The sequence below is a fragment of the Capra hircus genome, chromosome 7, assembly GCF_001704415.2.
Source record: "Capra hircus breed San Clemente chromosome 7, ASM170441v1, whole genome shotgun sequence".
Lineage (NCBI taxonomy): Eukaryota > Metazoa > Chordata > Mammalia > Artiodactyla > Bovidae > Capra > Capra hircus.
Window position 1 is genome coordinate 66,331,976 of NC_030814.1, and position 22,322 is coordinate 66,354,297.

General features: G+C 56.1%; 1 protein-coding gene across 1 annotated transcript; it reads left to right on the forward strand.

The window, feature by feature from the left end:
- On the forward strand, positions 270–21,064 carry ATP8B3 (ATPase phospholipid transporting 8B3). The gene is made up of 28 exons (XM_018051651.1): positions 270–445; positions 479–633; positions 1,203–1,261; positions 1,735–1,826; positions 2,202–2,315; positions 3,357–3,455; positions 3,795–3,856; positions 4,229–4,301; positions 4,532–4,602; positions 5,000–5,082; positions 7,019–7,177; positions 7,704–7,792; positions 8,370–8,560; positions 8,683–9,017; positions 10,169–10,360; positions 10,742–10,930; positions 11,012–11,124; positions 12,588–12,752; positions 12,844–12,955; positions 13,956–14,031; positions 14,225–14,333; positions 14,611–14,995; positions 15,091–15,314; positions 17,720–17,803; positions 17,928–18,167; positions 18,351–18,489; positions 18,811–18,938; positions 20,109–21,064. The coding sequence occupies exons 1-28, from the start codon at positions 362–364 to the stop codon at positions 20,934–20,936; spliced, it is 4,650 nt and encodes a 1,549-aa protein (XP_017907140.1). The 5' UTR covers positions 270–361; the 3' UTR covers positions 20,937–21,064.

Genomic DNA, 22,322 nt, shown 5'->3' on the forward strand with positions numbered 1-22,322 from the left:
GCGCCCCCTAGAGGTCCGCGCGGGCCAGGGTCCGGACGGGCGCCGGAGCTCACGGTGTGTAGTGGACCGAGATCTCCTGGTGCATTTTCCAGGGGCTGGGCATCGAATCCTGCGTCGCTTCGCTGTGGGAATGGTCGGGATTTCCCCGGGGTTAGTGGACGTTCTGGTGAGCCGAGAGTGCGCTGAGGAGGAATCAAGCCCTTGTTGGGGGAGGCGTGTTTGCCATCCCCCAAAACACTGCGTGAATTCTGACCGGCAGCAGCCCTCTAACCCCATCTGGCCCGGGCCGGGATTCCTAGTGGCTCTGGTCCCACAGGCTGAGCCTCACTCACCCCGAGCCTCGTTTTTTCTCATCTGGCGAATGGGCACTGGCCTTCATCAGGCTCCCGGGAGCATCAGCGCCGGCCCTGAACCAGGCCATCCCACCCCGGGGCCCTGGGGACACTAATGACTCAGACGCCAGCAGTCCCTGCTCTAGGAGGTTCCGGTTTCAGCAGGCAACCCAGATGGGGGAAGAAGCAGAGAAAGGATGATCAGAGCTGGAATGGGGGACCCTGCAGGCAGAAGGGAGGCCCAGAGGAGGCGCCAGAACGAGCCTGGGCCATCGGAGAAATATGAGCTGAGAGCAGATGGGTGAGGCGCCTCCGGCCAGCCTGTCAAGAGGGAACGGTCCTGCTGGCAGAGGGAACAGTGGGACCAGGGGTGTGGAGTGCTGGGGCTGGGGGTCATTTGGGGAGCTGCCAGGGGCACTGAAGGACTAGGAGGGACCAGGCTCCTGGCTCTATGGAAGTCTGGTGGTTGCTACCCCAGGGCCACACTCAGACCTCTCAGCTCCTTGGCCTCATAAACTCCCTTTCAAGATATGACAGGGAACCCTGGGGGCCCATTTAGTCTGTCAACAAAGAAATCGATCGAACACCTGACCAGGCTAAATGTCCTGTGCTGTGTGGAAGGACATGTGTGCGCCTTTCCAGGAGCAGCAACAGGGGCTTGGACTACAGAGGGCCGTGCGGGGCTGTGGGGTGGGGAACAGTGGCCAGGTGACCACAGCAGTGAGCAAGGACTCACAGCTGGTGACTGGACCTTCAGATTCTGGGGAGGAGACTTTAGCAGGTGGGCATAGGAAATTACTTTTCCAAGAAGGTTGGAGTGGTGGGCACTATACAGCCGCCAGTGTGACCTCAGGCCACTCTGTCCGACAGCCCCACCAGCATGGGCAGTCTCACGTACCAAGAAGACCTTGACGAGGAGAAGAACTCAGGTGCATGTCTGGGCGAAGCGTGGGCATAGGGTGGGGGGAAAAGGTGTGGGCACAAGGTGGGCTCCACCAAGGGGCGTTAGAAAGTACAGTGGCTGAAGTGGGGAGACAGGAGGCCCAGTGTGGGGTTCTCATGGGGTTACAGATAGTTCAAAATCCTTGGACTGAAGGGTGGACTCAGGACTTGGAAGCCTGGGACCCAGAACACCTGGGCCGGGCATGGAGCCTCCGACACCTTGGAGCTCATCCCCGGTGCCTTGTAGTTTACCCGTCTGTAGAAGGAGTGGGTGTGAATAGGTCTCCCATGGCTTAGGGGTTGTCTCGGGGTGGCTGGATCCTCAGATCTACCTGGGCTCCCCAAGCAGGTAGCTACCGTGTACAGAGATCGAGGGCCCTCCTGTCTGTTTACCAGCTGGATCCCCCGGGGGCCCATTAGCCCTCCTCCGGGGTGTCATTAGCCTGTGTTTATCCTCCAGAGTTCACCTGGGAAGTGCAGGCCAACAACCGGGCCTACAACAGCCAGTTCAAGGAGAAGGTCTTTCTGTGTTGGCAGAGAAAGAAGTACAAGGTGGGCAGGCCTCCCCCATCCCCGCTCCCATGGGCTTTGGGGACCTGCCAGTGAGGGAGAGTGGTCACTGGGGCTCTGCCTTCTGGGTTCTCCCACTTGGTCCTGAGGACTGTATTGCTGGCCTCGCAGAGTCACTGGTCCAGCACGGATGCCCCACGTGGCTCCTCTGCCCTAAATATGTTCCTAGGCAGCCTTCACAGTACAGTGTGTCCGTCAGGCTCTACCTACCTGCAGGGAATCCTGGGGTCACCGACCTGGCTCACCAAGCCTGCACCCAGTAGGGGCTCTGTTCACGCTGTTCATGGCTGGAGGGGCAGGTGGGTGGAGGCCAGGTGGGGCTGGGCAGGCAGACCCCCACACCAGCTCTCCTTCCAGAAGAACGTCATCCACACGGCCAAGTACAGTGTCTTCTCCTTCCTGCCCTTGAACCTGTATGAGCAGTTCCACCGCTTTTCCAACCTCTACTTCCTTCTCATCATCCTCCTCCAGGTGAGGTGGGGGCAGCCCCAGGAGTCAGTGCCCATGGTCACTCCACTCCATCTACCTGCTTGAGCTGTCTCCTCCAGGAAGCCCCCATCCCCACCCCCCGGCACTTCCCACCTTCCCACATGGCTCTGTAGACCCAGGGTGGTTCCCACATGGCTCTGTAGACCCATGTGTTTGTGTGGTTAGTGGGTCAGTGTCCACCCCCCACAGACTGGGAGTTCCGTTATGGCTGGATCCTCACTGCCCAGCCAGGGGCCTGGAACACAGGACGTGCTCAATATATATTGAAGGATTTGAGTGCATGGATGACTCCTCCAGGTATGAGGAGGCCTCCTGATCCCTTTGGCCTCAGCAGGTCCCAGAGGGCAAAGAGGAAGGATCAGATTCTAGGGACCCGCTGGGTTACTTCCTGGCATCAGGCTGGTCATGGGTGGAGATGGGTGAGCAGTGGTGGGTAGAGATGGGGCCCCGTGTGGTGAGGGAAGTTTCCAAAACATCCCAACTCTTACCCAGTATCTCATTCTGATCTGAGTAAAGTGAGACACTGCTTTTATCCATCGAGCCAATAAACACTTATTGAGCACCCACTGTATGCAGGTCCTGTTCTGGGCACTGGGGACCCAGTAGTGGCCCTGACACCTGTCTTAAGGTGGCTCAGGACTGGGGGAAATGACTGTCATTAAACCACATGGTAGGAACCAGTGATGGAGTGGGCCCCCACCCAAACTGTGCTGAGGGCAGATATGAGGTTGCACAGAGGGGATCCCATGAGACCCAAGGCCTTGAGGAGGGAACAAGCATAGGGTTGGGAGGGCTTCCTGGAGGAGAGGACATGTGGGGGCGGTGCATGGAAGGAAGAGGAAGCATTGCTGGGCAGGAGGTCCAGGCAGGGAGAGGGCCGAGAGGGGAGTTGCCTGCAGGTGGGAACAGCAGGATGTGAGGTTGTGGTGCTGGATGTGTGGGCAGAAGGGTGCAGGATTAGGGGGAGGGGAGGCAGTCTGGTGCCCAAGAGGGTTGGCTGGCATGACCCATCCTCTGTTTCAGGGCATCCCCGAGATCTCCACGCTGCCCTGGTTCACTCTGTTCGCCCCGTTCGTCTGCCTCCTCACCATCCGGGCCATCCGAGACCTGGTGGACGATATTGTAAGCAGGGACGGGGTGGGGGCAGGGCGAAATCAGGTGGGTCCTCCTGACTCCTGGGTGCGGTGGGAGGAAGGTCCGCACAGGCAGCCCCGGTGGGCTGTTGTCCATTGTGCTCTGTGGCCACTGGGGCAGGTGCCAGTGCCCCTTCAGCAGGTCATCCAAGTGTCCACAGTGGCAGCCTGCAGGAAACTGCCCTCTTTCTGCTGCCAACACCCTCCCAGGGGCAGGGTCACTGGACAGGCACCGCGGGGTTTGGGCTCTCTAGCTGCGCACCTGCGTCTGTTGCCTGAGTGGCATGAGGGGAATCGTCGCTGCTCTGACCTACCCCCATCGGCCCAGGGGCGACACAGGAGTGACAAGATTGTCAACAATCGGCCGTGCCAGATCCTAATGGGGAAGAGGTGAGGCCGCAGCAGCTGGGTATGGGATCTATCCAAGGGGGGCAACCCCAGCATGGCAGAGGGATGGACATTCACGGGGGGTGTGCCTGGAAGACCATCCAGCATCTTCTGAGGTCTTGGAGCTCCTATGGGGCCAGGAGAAACCCAGACCAGCACTTGTTAGATGCCTGCTGTCTACCAGGCTTGGGGTGGGCCCTGTGAAGGGGCAGGGGCTGAAGATCCAATTGTTTACTCTCATGGAGCAGAGTTCAGCCAAAGGGGAGGGCAGGAAGGTCTGAAGGGCATTGGAATCTGGGAGAAGGGGGTAATCAGGGTGGGGGGTGGGGGGTGGGAGGACCCCCCACCCCACCCCTGCCACCCCCACCCACACAGCTTTCTGTGGAGAAAATGGAAGAATCTACATGTGGGAGACCTGGTCTGTCTGCATAAAGACAGCATTGTCCCGGTGAGCTGCAGAGGGGTGCTCCGGAGACAGGGCAGTTCCCTCCCTCCTCCCCATCCCTCACTCTGCTGGTCTCCCACACTCTGCCCCTATGCAAGGCCATCATCTCCTCCTTGTTGAGCTGAGTTGGGGGGTGGTTTGGAGGCAGGGCTGTCCCCCTCTCCCCACCACTGGTCTCCCCCTTCTCTACCCCCATGCAAGGCTGTCATCTCCCACCCTGCTCCTCACCCCAGGCTGACTTGGTTTTGCTGGCCAGCACAGAGCCCAGCAGCTTATGCTATGTGGAGACGGCTGACATCGACGGGTGAGACCAGGTCATCACTAGGGCTTTTGGGGACTGGAGGGCTGCACACCCAGCCCACTTGGATGTTGTGGTCCTTTGCCCTGGGAGCATGCGGACACTTGAATGTCAGCTGGGGCAATAAAAATGCACCACCATTTCTGGAAGCCCATCTCCCCCACCCACCATGAGCCAGGTGCCAAAGCAAGAAGGCCTAGGGTCTGGCCTCAGCCCTTTGGCAAACACACTGTGTGACCTTGGGCAAGGCTCTCTCCCTCTCTGGGCCTCAGCCTCCTGGTTGGCAGCTGGTGCACAGTAGGTGCTTAGGGATAATGCCAGAGTGGCTCTGGAAAGAGGCTAGGCATGCCCTGACCAGGCACTGTCTGTCCCACCTTTTGTCTTGCTCCCCTCTTGTCACCAGGGAGACCAACTTGAAGTTCAGGCAGGCCCCAATGATCACGCACCACGAGCTGACCAGTATAAGGAAGATAGCCTCCTTCCAAGGTGGGAGCTGGCAAGCCCATCCAGCCCCTCTGGGCCCTGTCTCCCCCCCTGCAGTGGGACCACAGGTTCCCCACCTGCTAGGTGGAGGGTGTTGTGCAGCTTCTGACATCCAGATGGGCACATTACCCTCTGTTATCCTGTCTTATTTATTCCCAGACCACTGGGGCTGAGAGAATTTTTAGCAGAGAGACTTCTTCCAGGTCCATATCAAATCCCTTAAACCAATGCAGCAGTGGAGGCATTTCTGTTGTTATTACAAAGCATGCTACAGCGTTTGATCAAGTGTTACATTTTATTTTTAACCCATGACCACTTTAAAGCAAATGCTTTTAGTTGTTTATTCAAAAAGGCAGCCTATGGGAATTCCTTGGAGGCCCATTGGTTAGGACTCAGCACTTTCACTGCCAGGGCCTGGGTTCAATCCCTGGTCAGGGAACTAAGATCCCACAAGCCGAGTGGTGCGACCAGAAAGAAGCAGCAAAACAAAACAAAGAAACCAAGGCAGTCCATGTACACTGGCTAGCAATTCACCTACATGTTTGGGAGAGGCCCACAGGGACATCAGGTTTATTATTTTCTGCCAGATAAGTATGACATTTCACATCTATTGCTTCAGTTACTGTTTGCTGAGACCCAGCAAGGGGATAATTTTTTAATTGTTACTATTTGCTATCATTATTTTCCTGTCATATTACAAAGGCAAGTTACTCCAATTGGCTCTGGAGCATGCCAGAACCTTTTTCTCCAAGCACAGGCCCTCTGCTCCCAACATCCAGACACTGGTTGTGTGTCTGCTCATGGATTTGGGGAAAGGCCTTGCCACCCTGACACCTCTCTCTGGGTCCTGACCTACCCCAGACAGCCCAGCACCCCTGCCCATTTTGCAGAGGGGGAGACTGTGGTTCAGAGGGGTAGTGAGAGGTGTGGGCTTGCCCCATGGCTCCTCCGTCCTTCTCCTGCCCCTCCCTAGACAGCTCTCATGTCTACCTTTAGGAAACAGAGGGTCCAGCCCCAGAGAAGGAAGGGTGAGGGTCACTTAGGAGCCCCGTGGCCCCCCAGCCCACTCCCTGCCAGATGCTGCCTTGGGCCAGCCTTTGCACACTGGGTGGGTTTTGTCAAACAGAAGTGAGACCAGTGGCTGTACTCTCTCAGGGTGATGGTGGACAGGCCCTCCCCTACTGCCTGCTGGGGAACGCTGTGCCCTGTGTTTGGTCCCTGTAGTTTAGGGTGCTGGATGAGTGCACCCCTTCCTTCCCTCCCTCCTCATTTGTATTCAGCACTTACTGTGTCAGGTGCTGGACTGGGCTCTGGTGTCCCCAGCTCAACTGAGATAAGGCTGGTGCCTGCACTGGTGGACCTTACAAACATTTAAAAAATATTTATTGATTTATTTGGCTGTGCTGGTATGTGGGACCTTTTTAGTTGTGGCATGGAAACTCTTAGTTGTGGCGTGCAGGATCTAGTTGTCTTACCAGGGATGGAACCTAGGCCCTCTGCATTGGGAGCAGGGAGTCTTAGCCACTGGACCACCAAGGAAGTCCCTCACAGACATTACTGATATGGCTGCAGGAATAAACGTCTGGTGACGTCAGACACTGGCAGGGAGGAAGGGGCTCAATGGAGGTGGGTGTATATCTGGCTGGAGGATCAAGGAGGGCTTCCCTGAGGAGGTGTGTGTACCACCACAGGAGACAGCACACGCAAAGGCCCTGAGGCCAGGAACACCCAGCTTGGAGCATCCAGGAGGAGGCTGTGTTGTATAGTGGGGGTGGAGGTGCCATTGGGGCCAGTTTGGGGTAGTGTGGGGCCTGTGCAGGTGGCCCTGGCTGGAGAGTGACAGGAATATTCCCTGAGTCCCCCACCCCTAACCCATATTGAAGAGGGGTGGCTGAGTTGCACCATGCTCGTGGCTCCCTGAACACCGGGTTGCCCACAGGGAAGGTGGTGTGTGAGGAACCCAACAGCCGAATGCACCACTTCGTCGGGTGCCTGGAGTGGAAGGGCAAGAAATACCCACTGGATAGTGGTAACATCCTCCTGCGAGGCTGCAAGGTCCGGAACACAGACACCTGCTATGGACTGGTCGTTTATGCCGGTACAGCTGCTCTCTGGGGCCCCAGGGCCCATCCTACCCAGGTCAGGGGTAGGGCTGGGTGGCGGAGAACCCTGAGGTCACTGGCAGGAAGTCACAAGGCCAGGCCTGGGTGCCGCATGTCTGCTGCTATGGGATGAAGGGCTCCTGGCATGGTTTCTCTGGACTCTCATTTCTGAAACTGCAGGAATGGACGTGTTGAGCCAGCACCTTTGTTTTGACTGGAGAAATGGGGGTATTTATAATAGATGGGATGATGGGTGACGGAGTAGGTGGATAGATGGAGATGGAGGGTGGGTGGATGGATGAGTAGATGTGAGAGTGGATGGATAAATGGATGGATGGATGGATGGACAGATGGTAAGTGGATGGATGGATGAATGAATGGATGGTGGATGAATGGTTGGTGGACAGTGAATGGATTGGTGGATGGATGAATGAAGGGATGGGTGGATGGATGAATAGATAGATGATGGATGATGAATGGGTGGTAGATAGACGGATGGATGAGTGGATGGAAATCTTGCAGGTTTTGACACAAAGATCATGAAGAACTGTGGCAAGATCCATCTGAAGAGAACCAAGATAGACCATCTGATGAACAGACTGGTGGTCCTGGTGAGCTTCTTAGACCCCCTGCCCTGGGTGGGGGGCCATGGAGGAGGGGAACGAAAGGGCCCCACTGCACAGAAGCCCCATGGCTGTCATCTTCCAGGCTTCAGTTTCCCTCCTCTGAAGAATATGCAGCTTGATCGCCTGGTCAGGCCAGAGAATTTTTTCTTCAAATGACGATTTGGGGCGGGGGGAAGGGGGTTATAAAACAATATTTGATTGCAACGTTTCCAAAACCCGCAGGAGATAATAAGATGCCCCCCTATCCTCCACTGATCTTTAGAAATCCTTAATTTTTTGCCTAAATCAAATTTTACCTTTTTAAAAATTATCGAAATAATAATTTCGCAGCTGCGAAGCTCGGCAGAAAACCTCCAAATTGCCCTCCCCCTGGACTGCCATCCCCTCCCCACCGCGACCCCCGTCCCATCCTGAAGCAGTGCTGGGGAACACCCGCTCCCCGCCCCGTGCTTGTCGGTTCACACCAAGGGTGCGCGCGTCCCTGAGGTGCCTCGCTGCCGCATGTGCCTCGCTGCCGCCTGGGCCCCCCTCACGCTGCGCCCCTCCTCCCCTCCACGCGCAGATCTTTGTGTCCATGGTGGTGATTTCCGCGGCCATGACCTTTGGCTTCTGGCACAAGGTGAAGGAGTTCAAGGCCAATCACCACTACGTGTCTGCCATGCACATGCACAGTGTGGCTATGGAGGCCTTCTTCATCTTCTGGAGCTTTCTCATCCTGCTCAGCGTCCTGGTGCCCATGGCCATGTTCATTATGTGAGCCCTGGGGCCTCCCAGCCCCGCCCACTGCTGAGCCGGAAGGGAAGGTGGGGGAGGGACAGCAGGCCCAAGGGCCAGGCAGTGACCCAACGTGCGAGTGCGCATGCGTGCATCAGCAGGGTCGAATTCATCTACCTGGGGAACAGCGTCTTCATCAACTGGGACGAGCACATGTACTATGAGCCCCAGGACCTGCCCGCCAAAGCGCGAAGCACCAGCCTCAACGACCTGCTGGGCCAGGTGGAGTACATCTTCTCTGACAAGACGGGCACGCTCACCCAGAACATCATGACCTTCAAGAAGTGCTGCATCAACGGAGTTGTCTACGGTGGGACCCCGCCCGCTCCCTGCTCCCCGCGTCCAGGGTCTCGCGGCAGTGGCCCGGCATCCAGCATCCCACACCAATTGATGCCCCACCACTATTGCCAAGGGGCTTCCTCTCACATGGGGTTTGGTTAGCTATTCCTATACGGAAAAGGCAATGGCACCCCACTCCAGTACTCTTGCCTGGAAAATCCCGTGGACGGAGGAGCCTGGTAGGCTGCAGTCCATGGGGTTGCTGGGAGTCAGACACGGCTGAGCGACTTCACTTTCACTTTTCACTTTCATGCATTGGAGAAGGACATGGCAACCCACTCCAGTGTTCTTGCCTGGAGAATCCCAGGGACAGAGGAGCCTGGTAGGAGGCCGTCTATGGGGTCGCACAGAGTCGGACATGACTGAAGCGACTTAGCAGCAGTAGCAGCAGCAGCTATTCCTATAAAGAACCCACGGGTCAATATTTTTGGCCACTAAGGCCGCTGGGTCTCTGGCCCCAGAAAGCAGCTGCTGCTTTCACCCAGATTCTGGATTTTTAATTTCACAGCATTTCCACGGGTCGCACAAGATAATATTCTTCTTTTCAGGTTTCTCCCAACTCTCTAGAAATGTGAAAAACATTTATAGCCTTGCAGGTCACACAGAAACTGGTCCCGATGTGGGGGCATAGTTCACCAGTCTCTGGTCTAGTTGATAAGCAGCAGACACAGTTTAGACCAGGAGCGGACAGAGGGCCCCACTGGGTGATACTGGGCCTCATGGGCAGTCTCATGACAGACCTGGGCCCCCGCCCTTGGGCTGATGCCACCTGACAGGTCAGGTGCTGACCAGGCCCGTGGTGAGTGGCACCAACCCTGGCCGGTCTCTGATGTTTCTAGAAGTGCTACGGACCCAGGTTTTCCTGTGAAATCACCCTGTTTTTCAAAGTAGATGGTCAAGTCCAAATTTTAAAAAGACACCAGGAGGAGGTCAAACCAAACATGTTCTACGGGGCTGAACCCCACTCCCCTACGCCCTCCACCCCACCGCCCTGGAGGGGGCCCCTGGGACACATGGCTGCATCCTATTCTCCAGGCAGAAGCTGAGGCTGGGGTCTTTGGCAGCTTGGGGCGCCGGGTGCAGGGCGCAGGCCTGGCTGGTCTAGCTGCAGCCGGCAGCCCCAGGAAGTCTGGCCCAGGGAGGGGGTGCTGAGGCCTAAAGCTGAATCTTTCCCCAGGCCCAGAGGAGACCCCAGGCAAGGTGAGCTCTGGCCTCCCCGGAGCCCTGGGTGGTGGGGGGAAGGGCAGTGACCCACCCAGTGCTGGCCTGTGCCCCACCCCCCGCAGGAGAACCCCTTCCTCTGGAACAAATTTGCTGATGGGAAGCTGCTGTTCTGCAATACCCAACTCCTGCAGGCCGTGTGGGCTAACCAGGACTGGAGGGTGCGCGAGTTCTGGCGCGTGCTGGCCATTTGCCACACGGTGATGGTACAGAAGAACGGTGAGTGGCCCCCCAACCCTGGGGGTGGCCAGGCCCAGGCTCCCCAGATCCTCTCCCACCATCTGCCAGGGCCTTCTCATCCTGATCAGAGAGCTCCCAGGCCCCCAGCCCGAACCCCACCTATCCTCTGCCACCAAGGGTGTCCTGGCCGGTCATCATACAGGGAGGAGGAGGACTTGTGGACTGGGATGCAATCGCCCCTTTCTTTTATTGGACTTAGAGGTTGTGCCTGTCCAAGAAACTGTCATCCTGCAAATACATGTTGGGCACTTTCTGTATCTGTTTCCTCCCTGTGCTAAACAGGTGGAGACAGGTGGGTGGTGGGTCTCCAACAAGGTCAAGCTCTCAGACCCCTCCCCGCCCTGCACCCTCCCTGGCCAGACCAGCTAGAGTACCAGGCAGCTTCCCCGGACGAGGAGGCACTAGTCACAGCGGCCCGAAATTTCGGCTATGTGTTCCTGGCACGCACGCAGGACAGCATCACCCTGATGGAGCTGGGGGAGGAGTGTGTGTACCAGGTCCTGGCCATGATGGACTTCAACAGCGTCCGCAAGCGGATGTCAGTGCTGGGTGAGTGCCCGAGGTCCTGGGTGGGGTGGGGGGAGGTAGGGAGGGGAGTGTATGTGGGCAGCCAGGCCTCTTCCTCCACAGTCCGCAAGCCCGAGGGCTCCATCTACCTCTACACCAAAGGGGCTGACACAGTCATCTATGAGCGCCTGCAAAAGAAAGGCGAGACAGAATGGGCCACAGAGGAGGCCTTGGCCGTGAGTCCCTGTGGGAAGGGAGGGTGGAGGGGCAGAGTCGAAGTCACAGGGGCAGGGGAAAAGAGTGTGCAGAGAAATGGCCTCAGGGAAGCCGTGGCCAGTTGGTCAGGTTGCACACTGTTCTGCCCAACACACAAACACACACTCAAGGGCTGAAGATGGAGCTCAGCTCCAAGCTGCACTGCCCAGCAGGGACATCTTCTTTTGAGTCAGGCAAGGACACCCTGTGGGTGGGTTTTGCCCTGGATGCCTCCCCCCTCTTCCAGCCAGGCCTAAGTTCCAGGACACACTCAGCGCACTCTGCCCCGAACCTTTCATCTCCAGGTGAAGCCCAAAAGCCTTGGCCCCTTTCCAAGCTTCATCCTTCTGTTTCCTGCTGTCTGTCATCTCTGACCTGGTTTCCCTGCCCTCGGGGGGTTTCCCAGAACCCATTTCCCAGAACCCGGTTCCGGTGTTGCCTCAGGGCCCTTGCACATGCTATTCCCTGTCCTCCCTCCACTCAGGCGCTCAGCATCCTTCTGTCCTCGAGGTTCAGCCCTAGGTCCCCACCTCCAGGGAGCTCTTTCTGACATGGGCTGTCCTGCCATGCGGGCCCAGTCCTGAACCCATGGGTCCCCAGCCTCACCCAGCACAGGGCCCAGCAGGGCTGTTTATGGAAAGAATGTCCTCTGTCCCTCCCCTCAGGGGTCTCCCAGAGTGCCCCACTCTGCTGGGAGGGAGTGGTGGGGAGCAGATGTCTGGGTCCTGACCCAGAACCAAAGAAGTGCAGTCACAGCAGTGACCCAGAGCCCAGGATCTCGGCAGGATGACTGGGCTCAACTGCCCACGGTATGGATAGGGAAACTGAGGCATGAGAGGAGGCGCACAGGCCTGTCTGGGGCACTCGACATGTCCATATACAGCCACCCAAGCCCATGTCAGTCAGGAGCAGAAGCCAGTCGAGGGGCTGCCTGTTGGGGCAAAAGACCCAGGGCAGGCTTGGAGCCTAGGAGGGAAGAGCTGTGATGGGGTGAGAGAGCACTGCGTCCTCGCCTGGGCCTGGAGACAAGAGTCCTACAGGACCCTTTCCGTGCCCCACCCCCTACCTCAGTTCCTTGAGAAGTGAAGCAGAGAGAGGGCTCCAGGGAGGACAGAATCCTGATTGGGAAGGGGTCTGGCAGGGCTTCACTGAGGATCTTGCCTAATGGTTAGAATTTGCAGCACAAATCATAGGGTGGATGTTCCTGGCTAGGGGAATAGGCAGGCTGAGATCTGGAGGCTAAACAGAGCAAATGGGGTGTCTGGGGGAGAAGGGTTGAGACAGCAGGTGTGGAGCAGGGTGGCGTGTGGTCCCAGCCTCCCCCCGCCACCAGAGGACAGACTGTGTGGGTAGGGGCAGGTTGGGGGCCCAGGCAGAGGGAGAAGGGCTGCAGGGGTTCCCCGGAGTGGCAGGGGTGCCAGTATCATCTGCCTGCTGGCCCCAGTCCTTTGCCAAGGAGACCCTGCGGACATTGTGCCTGGCCTGCAAAGAGGTGGATGAGGAAGTATATGAGGAGTGGCGGCAGCGGCACCAGGAGGCCAGCATCCTGCTGCAGAACCGCGCCCAGGCCCTGCACCAGGTGTATGAGGAGATGGAGCAGAGCCTTGAGGTGGGTGGAGCCGGGGGCGGGGCCCCACACCCCAGCCCCACTGGGGAGCCCACTCAGTCTGTCCTCACCCACTCCTTCCTCCCCACCCCAGCTCCTGGGAGCCACAGCCATTGAGGACAAGCTCCAGGACGGTGTCCTCGAAACCATCAAGTGTCTCAAGCAGGGGAACATCAAAGTGTGGGTCCTTACAGGGGACAAGCAAGGTGGGTCCTAGGGTGGCGGCCACCAGCGCAGGGAGAAGGGAGGCACGGGGAGGGCTCACCCCATCCCAGAGTCACCATCAGGCCCTCCCTGTTGTCTGAGCTCACTGTAGCCCACCACTGTGTGTCCCTGAGAAGGGAGAACCGAGGCCCTAGGTGCCTCTCTCAGGTGGGCTGATGCCATGCTGAGTGCCTCCTGGGGATTTGGCCACTTGGCAGCGCTGTTTGGTGGGGCCCAGGTTACCTCCCAGGGCTCAGAGAGCACTGGGCCCCTGCCTGAGGCTGCCCAGCCACCTAGGGGCCAAGTTGGTCCTGTGGCTGTGGAGCCCTGGTTCTCCCACCCTCTGAGGCTTCTGGGGGGCCCTTCACTGAGCACTGGTGCCTACAGGGCTCCATTAGGACTTCTGTGGGCGGGAGGCACATACACTCCAAATATTTAGAATGACATTTAACAGCTCTGCTGGTGTAAAGACCAGTCTCCAAGGTGGATTTTTTTTTTTTTTTTTTGGCCGCATTGCCGGTCATGTGGGATCATAGTTCCCCAACCAGGGAAGGAACCTGGGCCCACTGCATTGGCAGCATGGAGTCTTAACCACTGGACTGCCAGGGAAGTCCCACAGGTTGGATTTCTGTATTCATTTTTTCCTTTATTTTTTTCCTAAGAAGTTATGTCACGTTTTTCTCCACCCCCCCCACCCCGCCCCCAGACATTAAATCGTTTTGTGGGGATCCTAGGCATTGAAATGCCTAAGGGTGCCTTGACCTTGGCCCCAGACTCACCTCTCTGCAGCCGCCCAGCCCCAGCCAGGAGTGGAGTCCTAGGTATGCTAAGAGTTGGAAAGTCTCAGGGCTGACTCATTGGCTGCCATGGTCACATGCCCTCCTCTGAACCAATCGCTGTGGCCAGTGGAAGGGGCATGCCGCTGTAATGGGCAAGGTGGGTGGGGTTGGCCTCCCGGCAGGGGGGCCTCCCCCGCAAGGGCTGAACTGGGCTGGTTTGCAGAGACAGCGGTGAACATTGGTTTTGCCTGCGAGCTGCTCTCAGAGAACATGATCATTCTGGAGGAGAAGGAGATCGTGTAAGAAGTGGGGATGGGGTGGATGATCCTGACAGGGGATGGGGGTCAGGGTAGGAACGGGACGCCCGGGACACAGCCATGGCCTTGGGGTCTGCCTGGCCGGGCTCCTTGTGGCTGGCGTGTGGGTGCAAGGAAGCCTGTGTGGCTGATGTGGCTGAGGCCTGGTTGGGCGCCTACCCCTACCCCCGTGCAGGCGGATCCTCGAGGTCTACTGGGAGAACAACAACAACCTGCAAGGTGGCAAAAAGAAAGAGCTTCCCCTGCAGTTCAAGATGGCCTTGGTCATTAACGGGGAGTTCCTGGTCAGTGTTAGGTCAGAGTGGACGGTGGAGCCCTGGTACCCGGGGGAGGGGCCTGGGAGGAGCTGCGGGCTGAGGCTGGGGCTGCTACCACTGAAAGGCCCTCAGATGCACCATTGGATCAGCCAAGGTGATGGCCACCCAGAGAGATAGTTCTCAGCTGGGCCAGAGCAAGGGAGGGTGCAGTCAGGTCTGGATGGGAGGAGGGCACAGTCGGGGAGTGGGGCGGGGAGAGGGAGGGGTGCAGCAGAGTGACCCGCCCCTGTCACCCGTGAGCCAGGACCAGCTACTGCTGTCCTTGCGCAAGGAACCCCGAGCCCTGGTCCAGAATGTGAACGTGGACCCACTGGAGTCCTGGCAGGAGCCGGGAGAGGAGAGGGTGGACTTCCTGCAGGCCAGGCGCCTGTCCCTCATGTGGCGGACACTGGGGATCCAGCTGCGGAGCTCGGGGCTGGCGCCCCAGCAGGAAGACTCCAAGACCCTCCAGAGCTCTGAGGAGCGGCGGGAGCGGGCCTTCATGGAGCTGGCCTCCCGATGCCAGGCGGTCATCTGCTGCCGCGTGACACCCAAGCAGAAGGCCCTGATCGTGGCGCTGGTCAAGAAATACCAGAACGTGGTGACCCTGGCCATCGGGGATGGTGCCAACGACATCAACATGATCAAGAGTGGGTGGAGGGCAGTGGGGCCAGGGGAGGCTGGCAGCAGGTGGGAGCGGTGGGCTGGGGCCCCTGGGCCGACAGGCTTGCATGTGCCTCTGCAGCTGCAGACATCGGCGTAGGGGTGGCGGGTCAGGAGGGCATGCAGGCAGTACAGAACAGTGACTACGTGCTGGCCCAGTTCTGCTTCCTGCGGCGGCTGCTGCTGGTGCACGGACGCTGGTCCTACATGCGCGTCTGCAAGTTCCTGCGCTTCTTCCTGTACAAGACACTGGCCAGCATGATGGTCCAGATCTGGTTCGCCTTCTACAGCGGCTTCACTGCCCAGGTGCGCCGAAGGGAACTCCCTCCCCTCTAAGGGGGGCTGTGTCCTTCCCGTAGCCTCCAGGAAGGCAGCAGGCATGCTCCCACTCGGAGGTCCTCAGAGGGCAGAGCGTGTCTGAAGCCACAGAGCAAAGCAGCCTTCAATCAATATCTGGCTGCATTAACAGAGGTATAGAATCTACATAAAGCAGGGGATGGTTCCATGCCCAGCTCTGTGCTGAGCATTTTCAGGGATGTTTGGCAAATTTGAGCTTTGAAGCAAGGGCAGGACAGGTGCTCCAAACGTACATTCTTCAAGGGGAAAAAACGAGAACCTGAACTTCAGAGAAGGTAAGATTGTAAGGGCTGGGTCCCTGACTTCAAGATTCTTGACAGTATCATGGTGAATACTGGATGTGCTCTCCAGAGTGTCAGAGGAGTCATATGTAGGGCAGTGATGTCCCCTGTGGTCTGAAAATAGACTTTCATGAAACAGAATGGCCTCCCTGTCACCAATACCCAGACAGCTGAGAGAGAGCTTTACAAGAGAATTCTTCATAAATATATATTTTTGTTTTACCTTTTATTGCTAGGTATTCTATTCTTTTAGATGCTACTATAAATGGAATTGTTTCCTTAATTCCCTGTTGATATTGCTTATTGCTGCTGTATAGGAAGTGGTACCATGTGGTGGCGCATATGGTAAAGAATCCGCCTGTCAATGCGGGAGACACGGGTTCGATCCCTGGGTCAGGAAGATGCTCTGGAGAAGAAAATGGCAACCCACTCCAGTATTCTTGCCTGGAAAATCCCATGGACTGAGGAGCCTGGTGGGCTACAGTCCGTGGTTTCTATACACCACTGGTGTATAGAACACTTTTGTGTGTGTGTGTGTGGATCTGTGCCCCGCAACTTTGTTGAGTTTGTTTTATTGGCTCTAGTAGTTTTCCTGTGAGTCTTTTGGGATTTTCTGCATGTAGATCACGTCCTCTGCAAAAAGAGACAGCTCTACCACTTGCTTTCCAATTTGGATGCCTTCTATTTCTTTTTCTTGCCTAATTGCTTTGGTGAGGACTTTTCCAGTGCAGTATTTAATAGCCACGGTGAAAGCAGACATCTTTGTCTTGTTCCTGATGTCAGAGGGGACAATGTTTAGTCTTTCTATGTTTGTTAACTGGAATTAATGTTCCTCCCCCCCACATATTTATTTGAATATTTACTCCTATCAGTATGGACTCATGTATGTTCATTTTATTCTGTGCCTTGTTGCTCATTTTGTCTCCGATTTGTCCCTTTGCCCTGTGCCTGCTCTTCTCTGAGCATGTCCTCACTTTCTGGTGCTTCAAGAGCTTCCTGGCTTGTTTTGTCCTTTCCTTGTCCCAAGCCTGGAATGAACCATTCCCTCAAGGAATGCCAGTTCTCTTCACCAGAGAATGGTAGTTAGACACTAAGATCGAAGCACTTGGTGTGCTCATCGCATGTGGGATGCCAATATTCTCTCTGTAGACAGAGGCAGGAGATATACACATACTAACTGTGTTTAGACACACATCTACACCTGTACTTATACTGATCTATCTATGTGTATATGAGTTCACACTGATACCTCTGATTCCAGTCACCCCACAGAACAAGGCTCAGCTTAGCCTTTTCCACATGCTCATTTGTGACTCATGTCCAATGGTGAGAAACTTGATTCTGGTAAAAAAAAATTTTTTTGTTGTTGTTACTTATTTGTTCAACCCCAGAATGCACGTAAAGCCATTCTGGGCACTGAAACTGATGCTTTTTTCACTAGTCTGGATTTGTGCATTCAGGAAGGGGCTTAGTCTCTTTGTGAGATCACTTCCAGCTCTGTTACCCATCACTGACTTCCCAAGTTAAAAATAATCTAGGGACTTCTCTGGCAGTACAGTGGGTAAGTCTCCATACTTCCACTGCAGGGGACACAGGTTCGATCCCTGTTTGAACTAATACCCTGCATGATGTGCAGCATGGCAAAAAGAAAAATTTAAAACACACTCTCTAGCCATTTTCCCTCGTGTAAACTTTGTATTACAGTCATCACTTGAAACAGACTCCAAGGTGCTACTTTAAAAGCATTGAAGTGAAAGTAAATTCACTCCATTGCATCTGACTCTTTGCCACCCCCATGGACTGTACGGTCCATGGATACTGGAGTGGGTAGCCTTTCCTTTCTCCATACCTTTTCTCTTCTAGTCTTTATCACTTCGTGCAGCCCCGATCTTAGCTCCAACCTTGATTGTCACTTGACTTTCCAAGTCACCTGGCATCCTCTCCAGGTGACAAACAAGCCTGGATGGGTCTCCTTAGGTAGAGATTCGTTTCTGTCTCTGGCCATTTGGCTCTGAAGGCTCAGTGCATTCTCCCTCCCTTCCCCTCTCTGCACCCTCCACCTTCCCACCACAGGCTCTGTACGAAGGTTGGTTCCTGGCGCTCTTCAACCTGGTGTATAGCACCCTCCCGGTCCTCTATATCGGGCTTTTTGAGCAGGTGAGCAGCTCCAGGTCTTGGCTCCTCCTTCTCTGTACATGTTTCTTCTCCTGGGGCCTGGGGTAGGGTAGGGGCCATCCCCTTCTGGTCCCAAGAGCCAGCTTTCCCTCCGTGAACTCATCAGGATGTGAGCGCAGAGCGGAGCCTTGAGTTGCCGGAGCTATACATCACAGGCCAGAAGGAGGAGCTCTTCAACTACTGGGTCATCCTGCAAGCCATTGCCCACGGCACAGCCACCTCTCTGGTCAACTTCTTCATGACGCTGTGGGTCAGCCAGGACTCAGCTGGGCCTGTCAGCTTAAGTGACTACCAGTCCTTTTCAGTGGTCGTGGCCCTGTCCAACCTGCTATCCATCACTATGGAGGTAGGAATGGCCATCTGCCTGCCCCTCCCCTGGTGGGGTGGGCCTAGGTAAGCACTAAGGTCTTTCCTGGCAGTGACCTGCCCCTTCACAGGCCCTGGGAGCTGGGCCTCCATCCTCCCCGTGGAGCCCCACCCCACAGTTCCCTCCCCATCCCCCCTGCCTTAATGCCCCTTCCCTATGCAGGTCATCCTAATCACCAAGTACTGGACCGTCCTGTCTGTGCTGGCCATTTTCCTCAGCCTCTTCTTCTACGTGATCATGACCAGCCTCACCCAGAGCATGTGGCTTTTCAAACGCTTCCCCAAGAACTTCCCATTTCTATGTAAGCCCCCAGCAGGGATGGGGCAGTTGGGGGGGGGGTGCCCGTCAGAGTACCCTCTCTCCCCCTCTGAACCTCAAGCTCCTTGGCCATTCAGGTGAGGTAGGGGTGTGTGTGTATATGTGTGTGTGTGTGTGTATGTGTGTGTGTGTGTGTGTGTGTGTGTGTGTGTGTGCAGGAAGCGTCAGTGTCTCCTTAGAATTTTCACCTCCTTTCCCTGAGGTGAAGGGAAGAGAAAGAGATAGGGTGTTGGAAGGGAGAGGCACCAAGCAGGCTCTGGTGAGGCCATAGCCCAGGACGGCTGTGATCCTGCCCTGTTTCCAGACGCTGACCTCAACGTGCTGTCCCAGCCCCCCATCATGCTGGTGATCCTGCTGAATGTGTCACTGAACACCCTGCCTGTGCTGGCCTTCCGTGTCATTTACCAAGCCCTCAAGAAGCCACAGCGCAAGGTGAGGGGTGGGGGTCCACGCCACACATGGAGGACCCCAACAGCCAGAGCCTGTGCTGGGAACTGGGACTTGAAGGAGAGGCAGAGATGAGGCAGAAGCAGAGCTAGACACACACCCAGTGTCCCCACGAGGGACCAAACGACAGGCAGAAGGGCCCCCAAGTGGGGTGTGGTTCCTGGGGTGCATGCAGTGGGAGCATAGCCGGACTCCCACCTGGAAGTGCCTGGGGCTTGGGGGCCGACGCGACAGAAGTGATTTGGAGATGGGATAAGCAGAAGAGGGACTCGGGGTAGCCCAGTGTTCATCGGTGGGTGACGGATAAACAAAATGTGACATATACGCACAGTGGAATATTAGCCTTTAAAAGGAAGGCGAGTCTGACACCTGCTACAACATGGATGAAGCATGAGGACGTGATGCTCAGTGATGGGAACCAGACACAGAAGGACAAATATTGTCTGATCCCACTCACAGGAGGTCCCTAGAGGAGTCAGATCCATAGAGACAGGAAGCAGATGGTTGGGCCAGGGGCTGGGGGAGGGAAGGGAGTGGCAGTATTTTATGGGGAGAGAGTTTCCATTTGGGAAGATGAGAAAGTTCTAGAGACGGATGATGGGGATGGCTGCACGACAGTGTGAATGTGCCACTGAGCTGTGCACCTAAAAATGGATGAAATGGTACATCTTATGTTATATGTATTTTACCACAATGAAAAAAGGTGGGAGTTGGGACTCACTAGCCCATAGTATCAGAATCTAAACGGATGAGTTGAAGCTGGGATGGGCCCCAGAATTGACTTGGAATGGTGGACTAGGACTTGGCCGCAAACTACCACCTTCAGCCACACGGGCTGGACATGGGGCTGCCCCAGGGAAAGTTCTGACTTTGCCACCAGCGGGCACATAAGGTGAGTGTGGCTGGCCCAGAGTTAAGTCCCAGGAAGAGGACTCTGATTAGCTGGTCCAAAGTCAGGTCCATGCGGAGGAATCTGATTGGTCCAAAGTCAGGTCCCATGGAGGACTCTAGTTGGATCATCTTGCCTAGGAAAGAGCCTGGACAATCGATAGTGGCCAAGGACTCTGATTGGCCCTCACTGGAGGGGCAGGTGATCTGAACATCATCAGCATGGCTTGGGAGCCTGATGACTTCACTCTCTCTTTTGCTCTGTAGGAAGAGGTAGAGAAAGGCACAAGTGAGGAGGTCATCACCGTGGAGCCTGTGCCCTGTATCCATAGGGAGTCACGGGCCCGGCGCTCCAGCTATGCCTTCTCCCATCGGGAGGGCTATGCTGACCTCATCACGCAGGGCACGATTCTGCGGAGGTCACCGGGGGTCAACAGTGACATGCTGGTTGATCACACAATGCCACCTGATGAGCCATCTGGGAGCATGAAGGAGTCCTTGTGGTACCCAAGGAAGATGTCATTTCTTGGGAGGAAGAGGCACTCACACCATGGGAAGGTGTCCTCTGAGGACATGCAGCCTCCCTCTGAGGTGAGCTCCTCCTTAACCATGGATAGGCGGTCTGCTCCTCATCCCCAGCCTCTCAACAAAACCTGGCCATCTGGATCTTTACAGGAGAAGTTGCCATATTCTCCTCAGAACCTACTGCCAACCGAGATACCACTGTCAGCTCTAGACAGCCAAACGACCTCTGTTGAGAGCCAGATGCTGCCTTCGAGCCAGCTGTCCCTGCAGAGCCAGCCAGCATACCTGCCACAGGAGAAGACATCCCTCTGGAATATCCGGAAACTGTCCTGGAAGAACTGGTCGTACATCTGGCAAAAGGAGCCCGAGCCCCGCAGGGAGGGGATATTGCCAGTTTCCAGCTCAAACCTTAGTTCTGTGATGGAAACTGTACCACCAAGTGCAAAAGGATCATCCATCAGCGAGCAGCCAATGGAGGTGGAGCCCTCACCTGTGGAGAGAGAGCCGTCTCCTATGGAGTGGCTGCCAGAGCCCAGTGGGGACCAAGCTGCACCTGATCTGGCAGAGTAGCTTCCCTGGCCCCCAGGGCATCAGTGACTGCTCGGGCATAGTAAGTGTCATCCAGCAAGCACGAGGCTATCCCTTGAAGACAGGGCTCCACCGGCTCTTCTTTCCCTAATAAATCACAGTCTGTCTGACCCTAGGATTCCTTGAGGCTCCCTCTTCCTGTACTTCTTTTTGTGATGCCCATGGAAGTTTTTTTCTGGTTTAAGGGAAAAAAGAAAAAGAAAATCAAAACACTGTCTTCTTGTGGTATAATGGGGAATTGTGGGGAAAGCTGGGCTGCTTTTGTTTTGTTTTGTTTTTCACCCTGGGATAGATAATGTGGATAAAAGCTTTATTGCTCTCAGAAGGGAAGAAGGTGCAGAGCAGACTGCTTACCAGCACTGGCTTCCTGCCTGCTGCCTGTTGTCCTGTCTCAGTACAGTTAATAAGGCCCTGGCACCACCTAGCCTCTCCCTCCACCAGGGTGCCCTCATTTCTTCTCCTCAAGCAAATCACTTTACACTTGGTGCTCAGAAGGTAGTGGACGGTGACACCTCAGAAGCAGAGCCCACAGGATCCTGAGACTTGGGTGACCTAAAGGCTCCATGGAAGGTGGAGCCCTGTGGGGTGGGATCTCAGGGAGGGCTGTGTTCAGAATGGAGAGGCCCACTTACTCTTTCCCTCTTCCCCTTCTCCCTTCAAAGGGTGGGCCCCATGCCTCCCCTTCCTGCACCAGCACCCCCAACCCCTCCCATTCAACCAATGCACAAGCCCCGGTGAGTGACTAGAAAATAATTTATTGGAGAAAAACAAAACAACAAATCCAGCACAGCAATGGTTCACAACGATGAGGATTTTTTTTTAATTTAAACTTTTAAGTCTGTCACCTGAGGGTGAGGTGGAGGGGTCTTTATTTAGATGACCCAAATTTTGTGTCCCCCGAAAGCTGCCCTAGTGTCCAGTTGTGATTACACACACAGGGCCACGTGGCCTCTTGACCCTCCCTCACCCTTAGTAAAGAGAATCCCCCCCGCCAAAGACCAGCCATTTTGGGGAGGGGTCCACTGGGGCCGCAGGAGGAGCCCAGGAACTGATAGATTGGTGTGACTGTAACTTCTTTGGGCAAAGAATACGAGTGGCCCCAATTCCAGCCTGTGCAGGGGCCCTAGAACATACTCCACCCACCCCTATCCTCATTTCAGGTGGGTGGATCTGCACGCCCAGGCCCAGCCCTCCAAACTCAGACCTTCTGACTTTCAGGGTATGAGGGACCCCCTTTGGCTACCCCACCCCCCTTATCTGGGGCCTGTCCTAGAAACTAGGCTCTCCCCTGGTGGGAGCATGGGGCCTGGAGGCTGAAGTGGAGTCCCAGGCCAGGAGACTGCCCCAGAGCCCCTTTCCATGATTTCT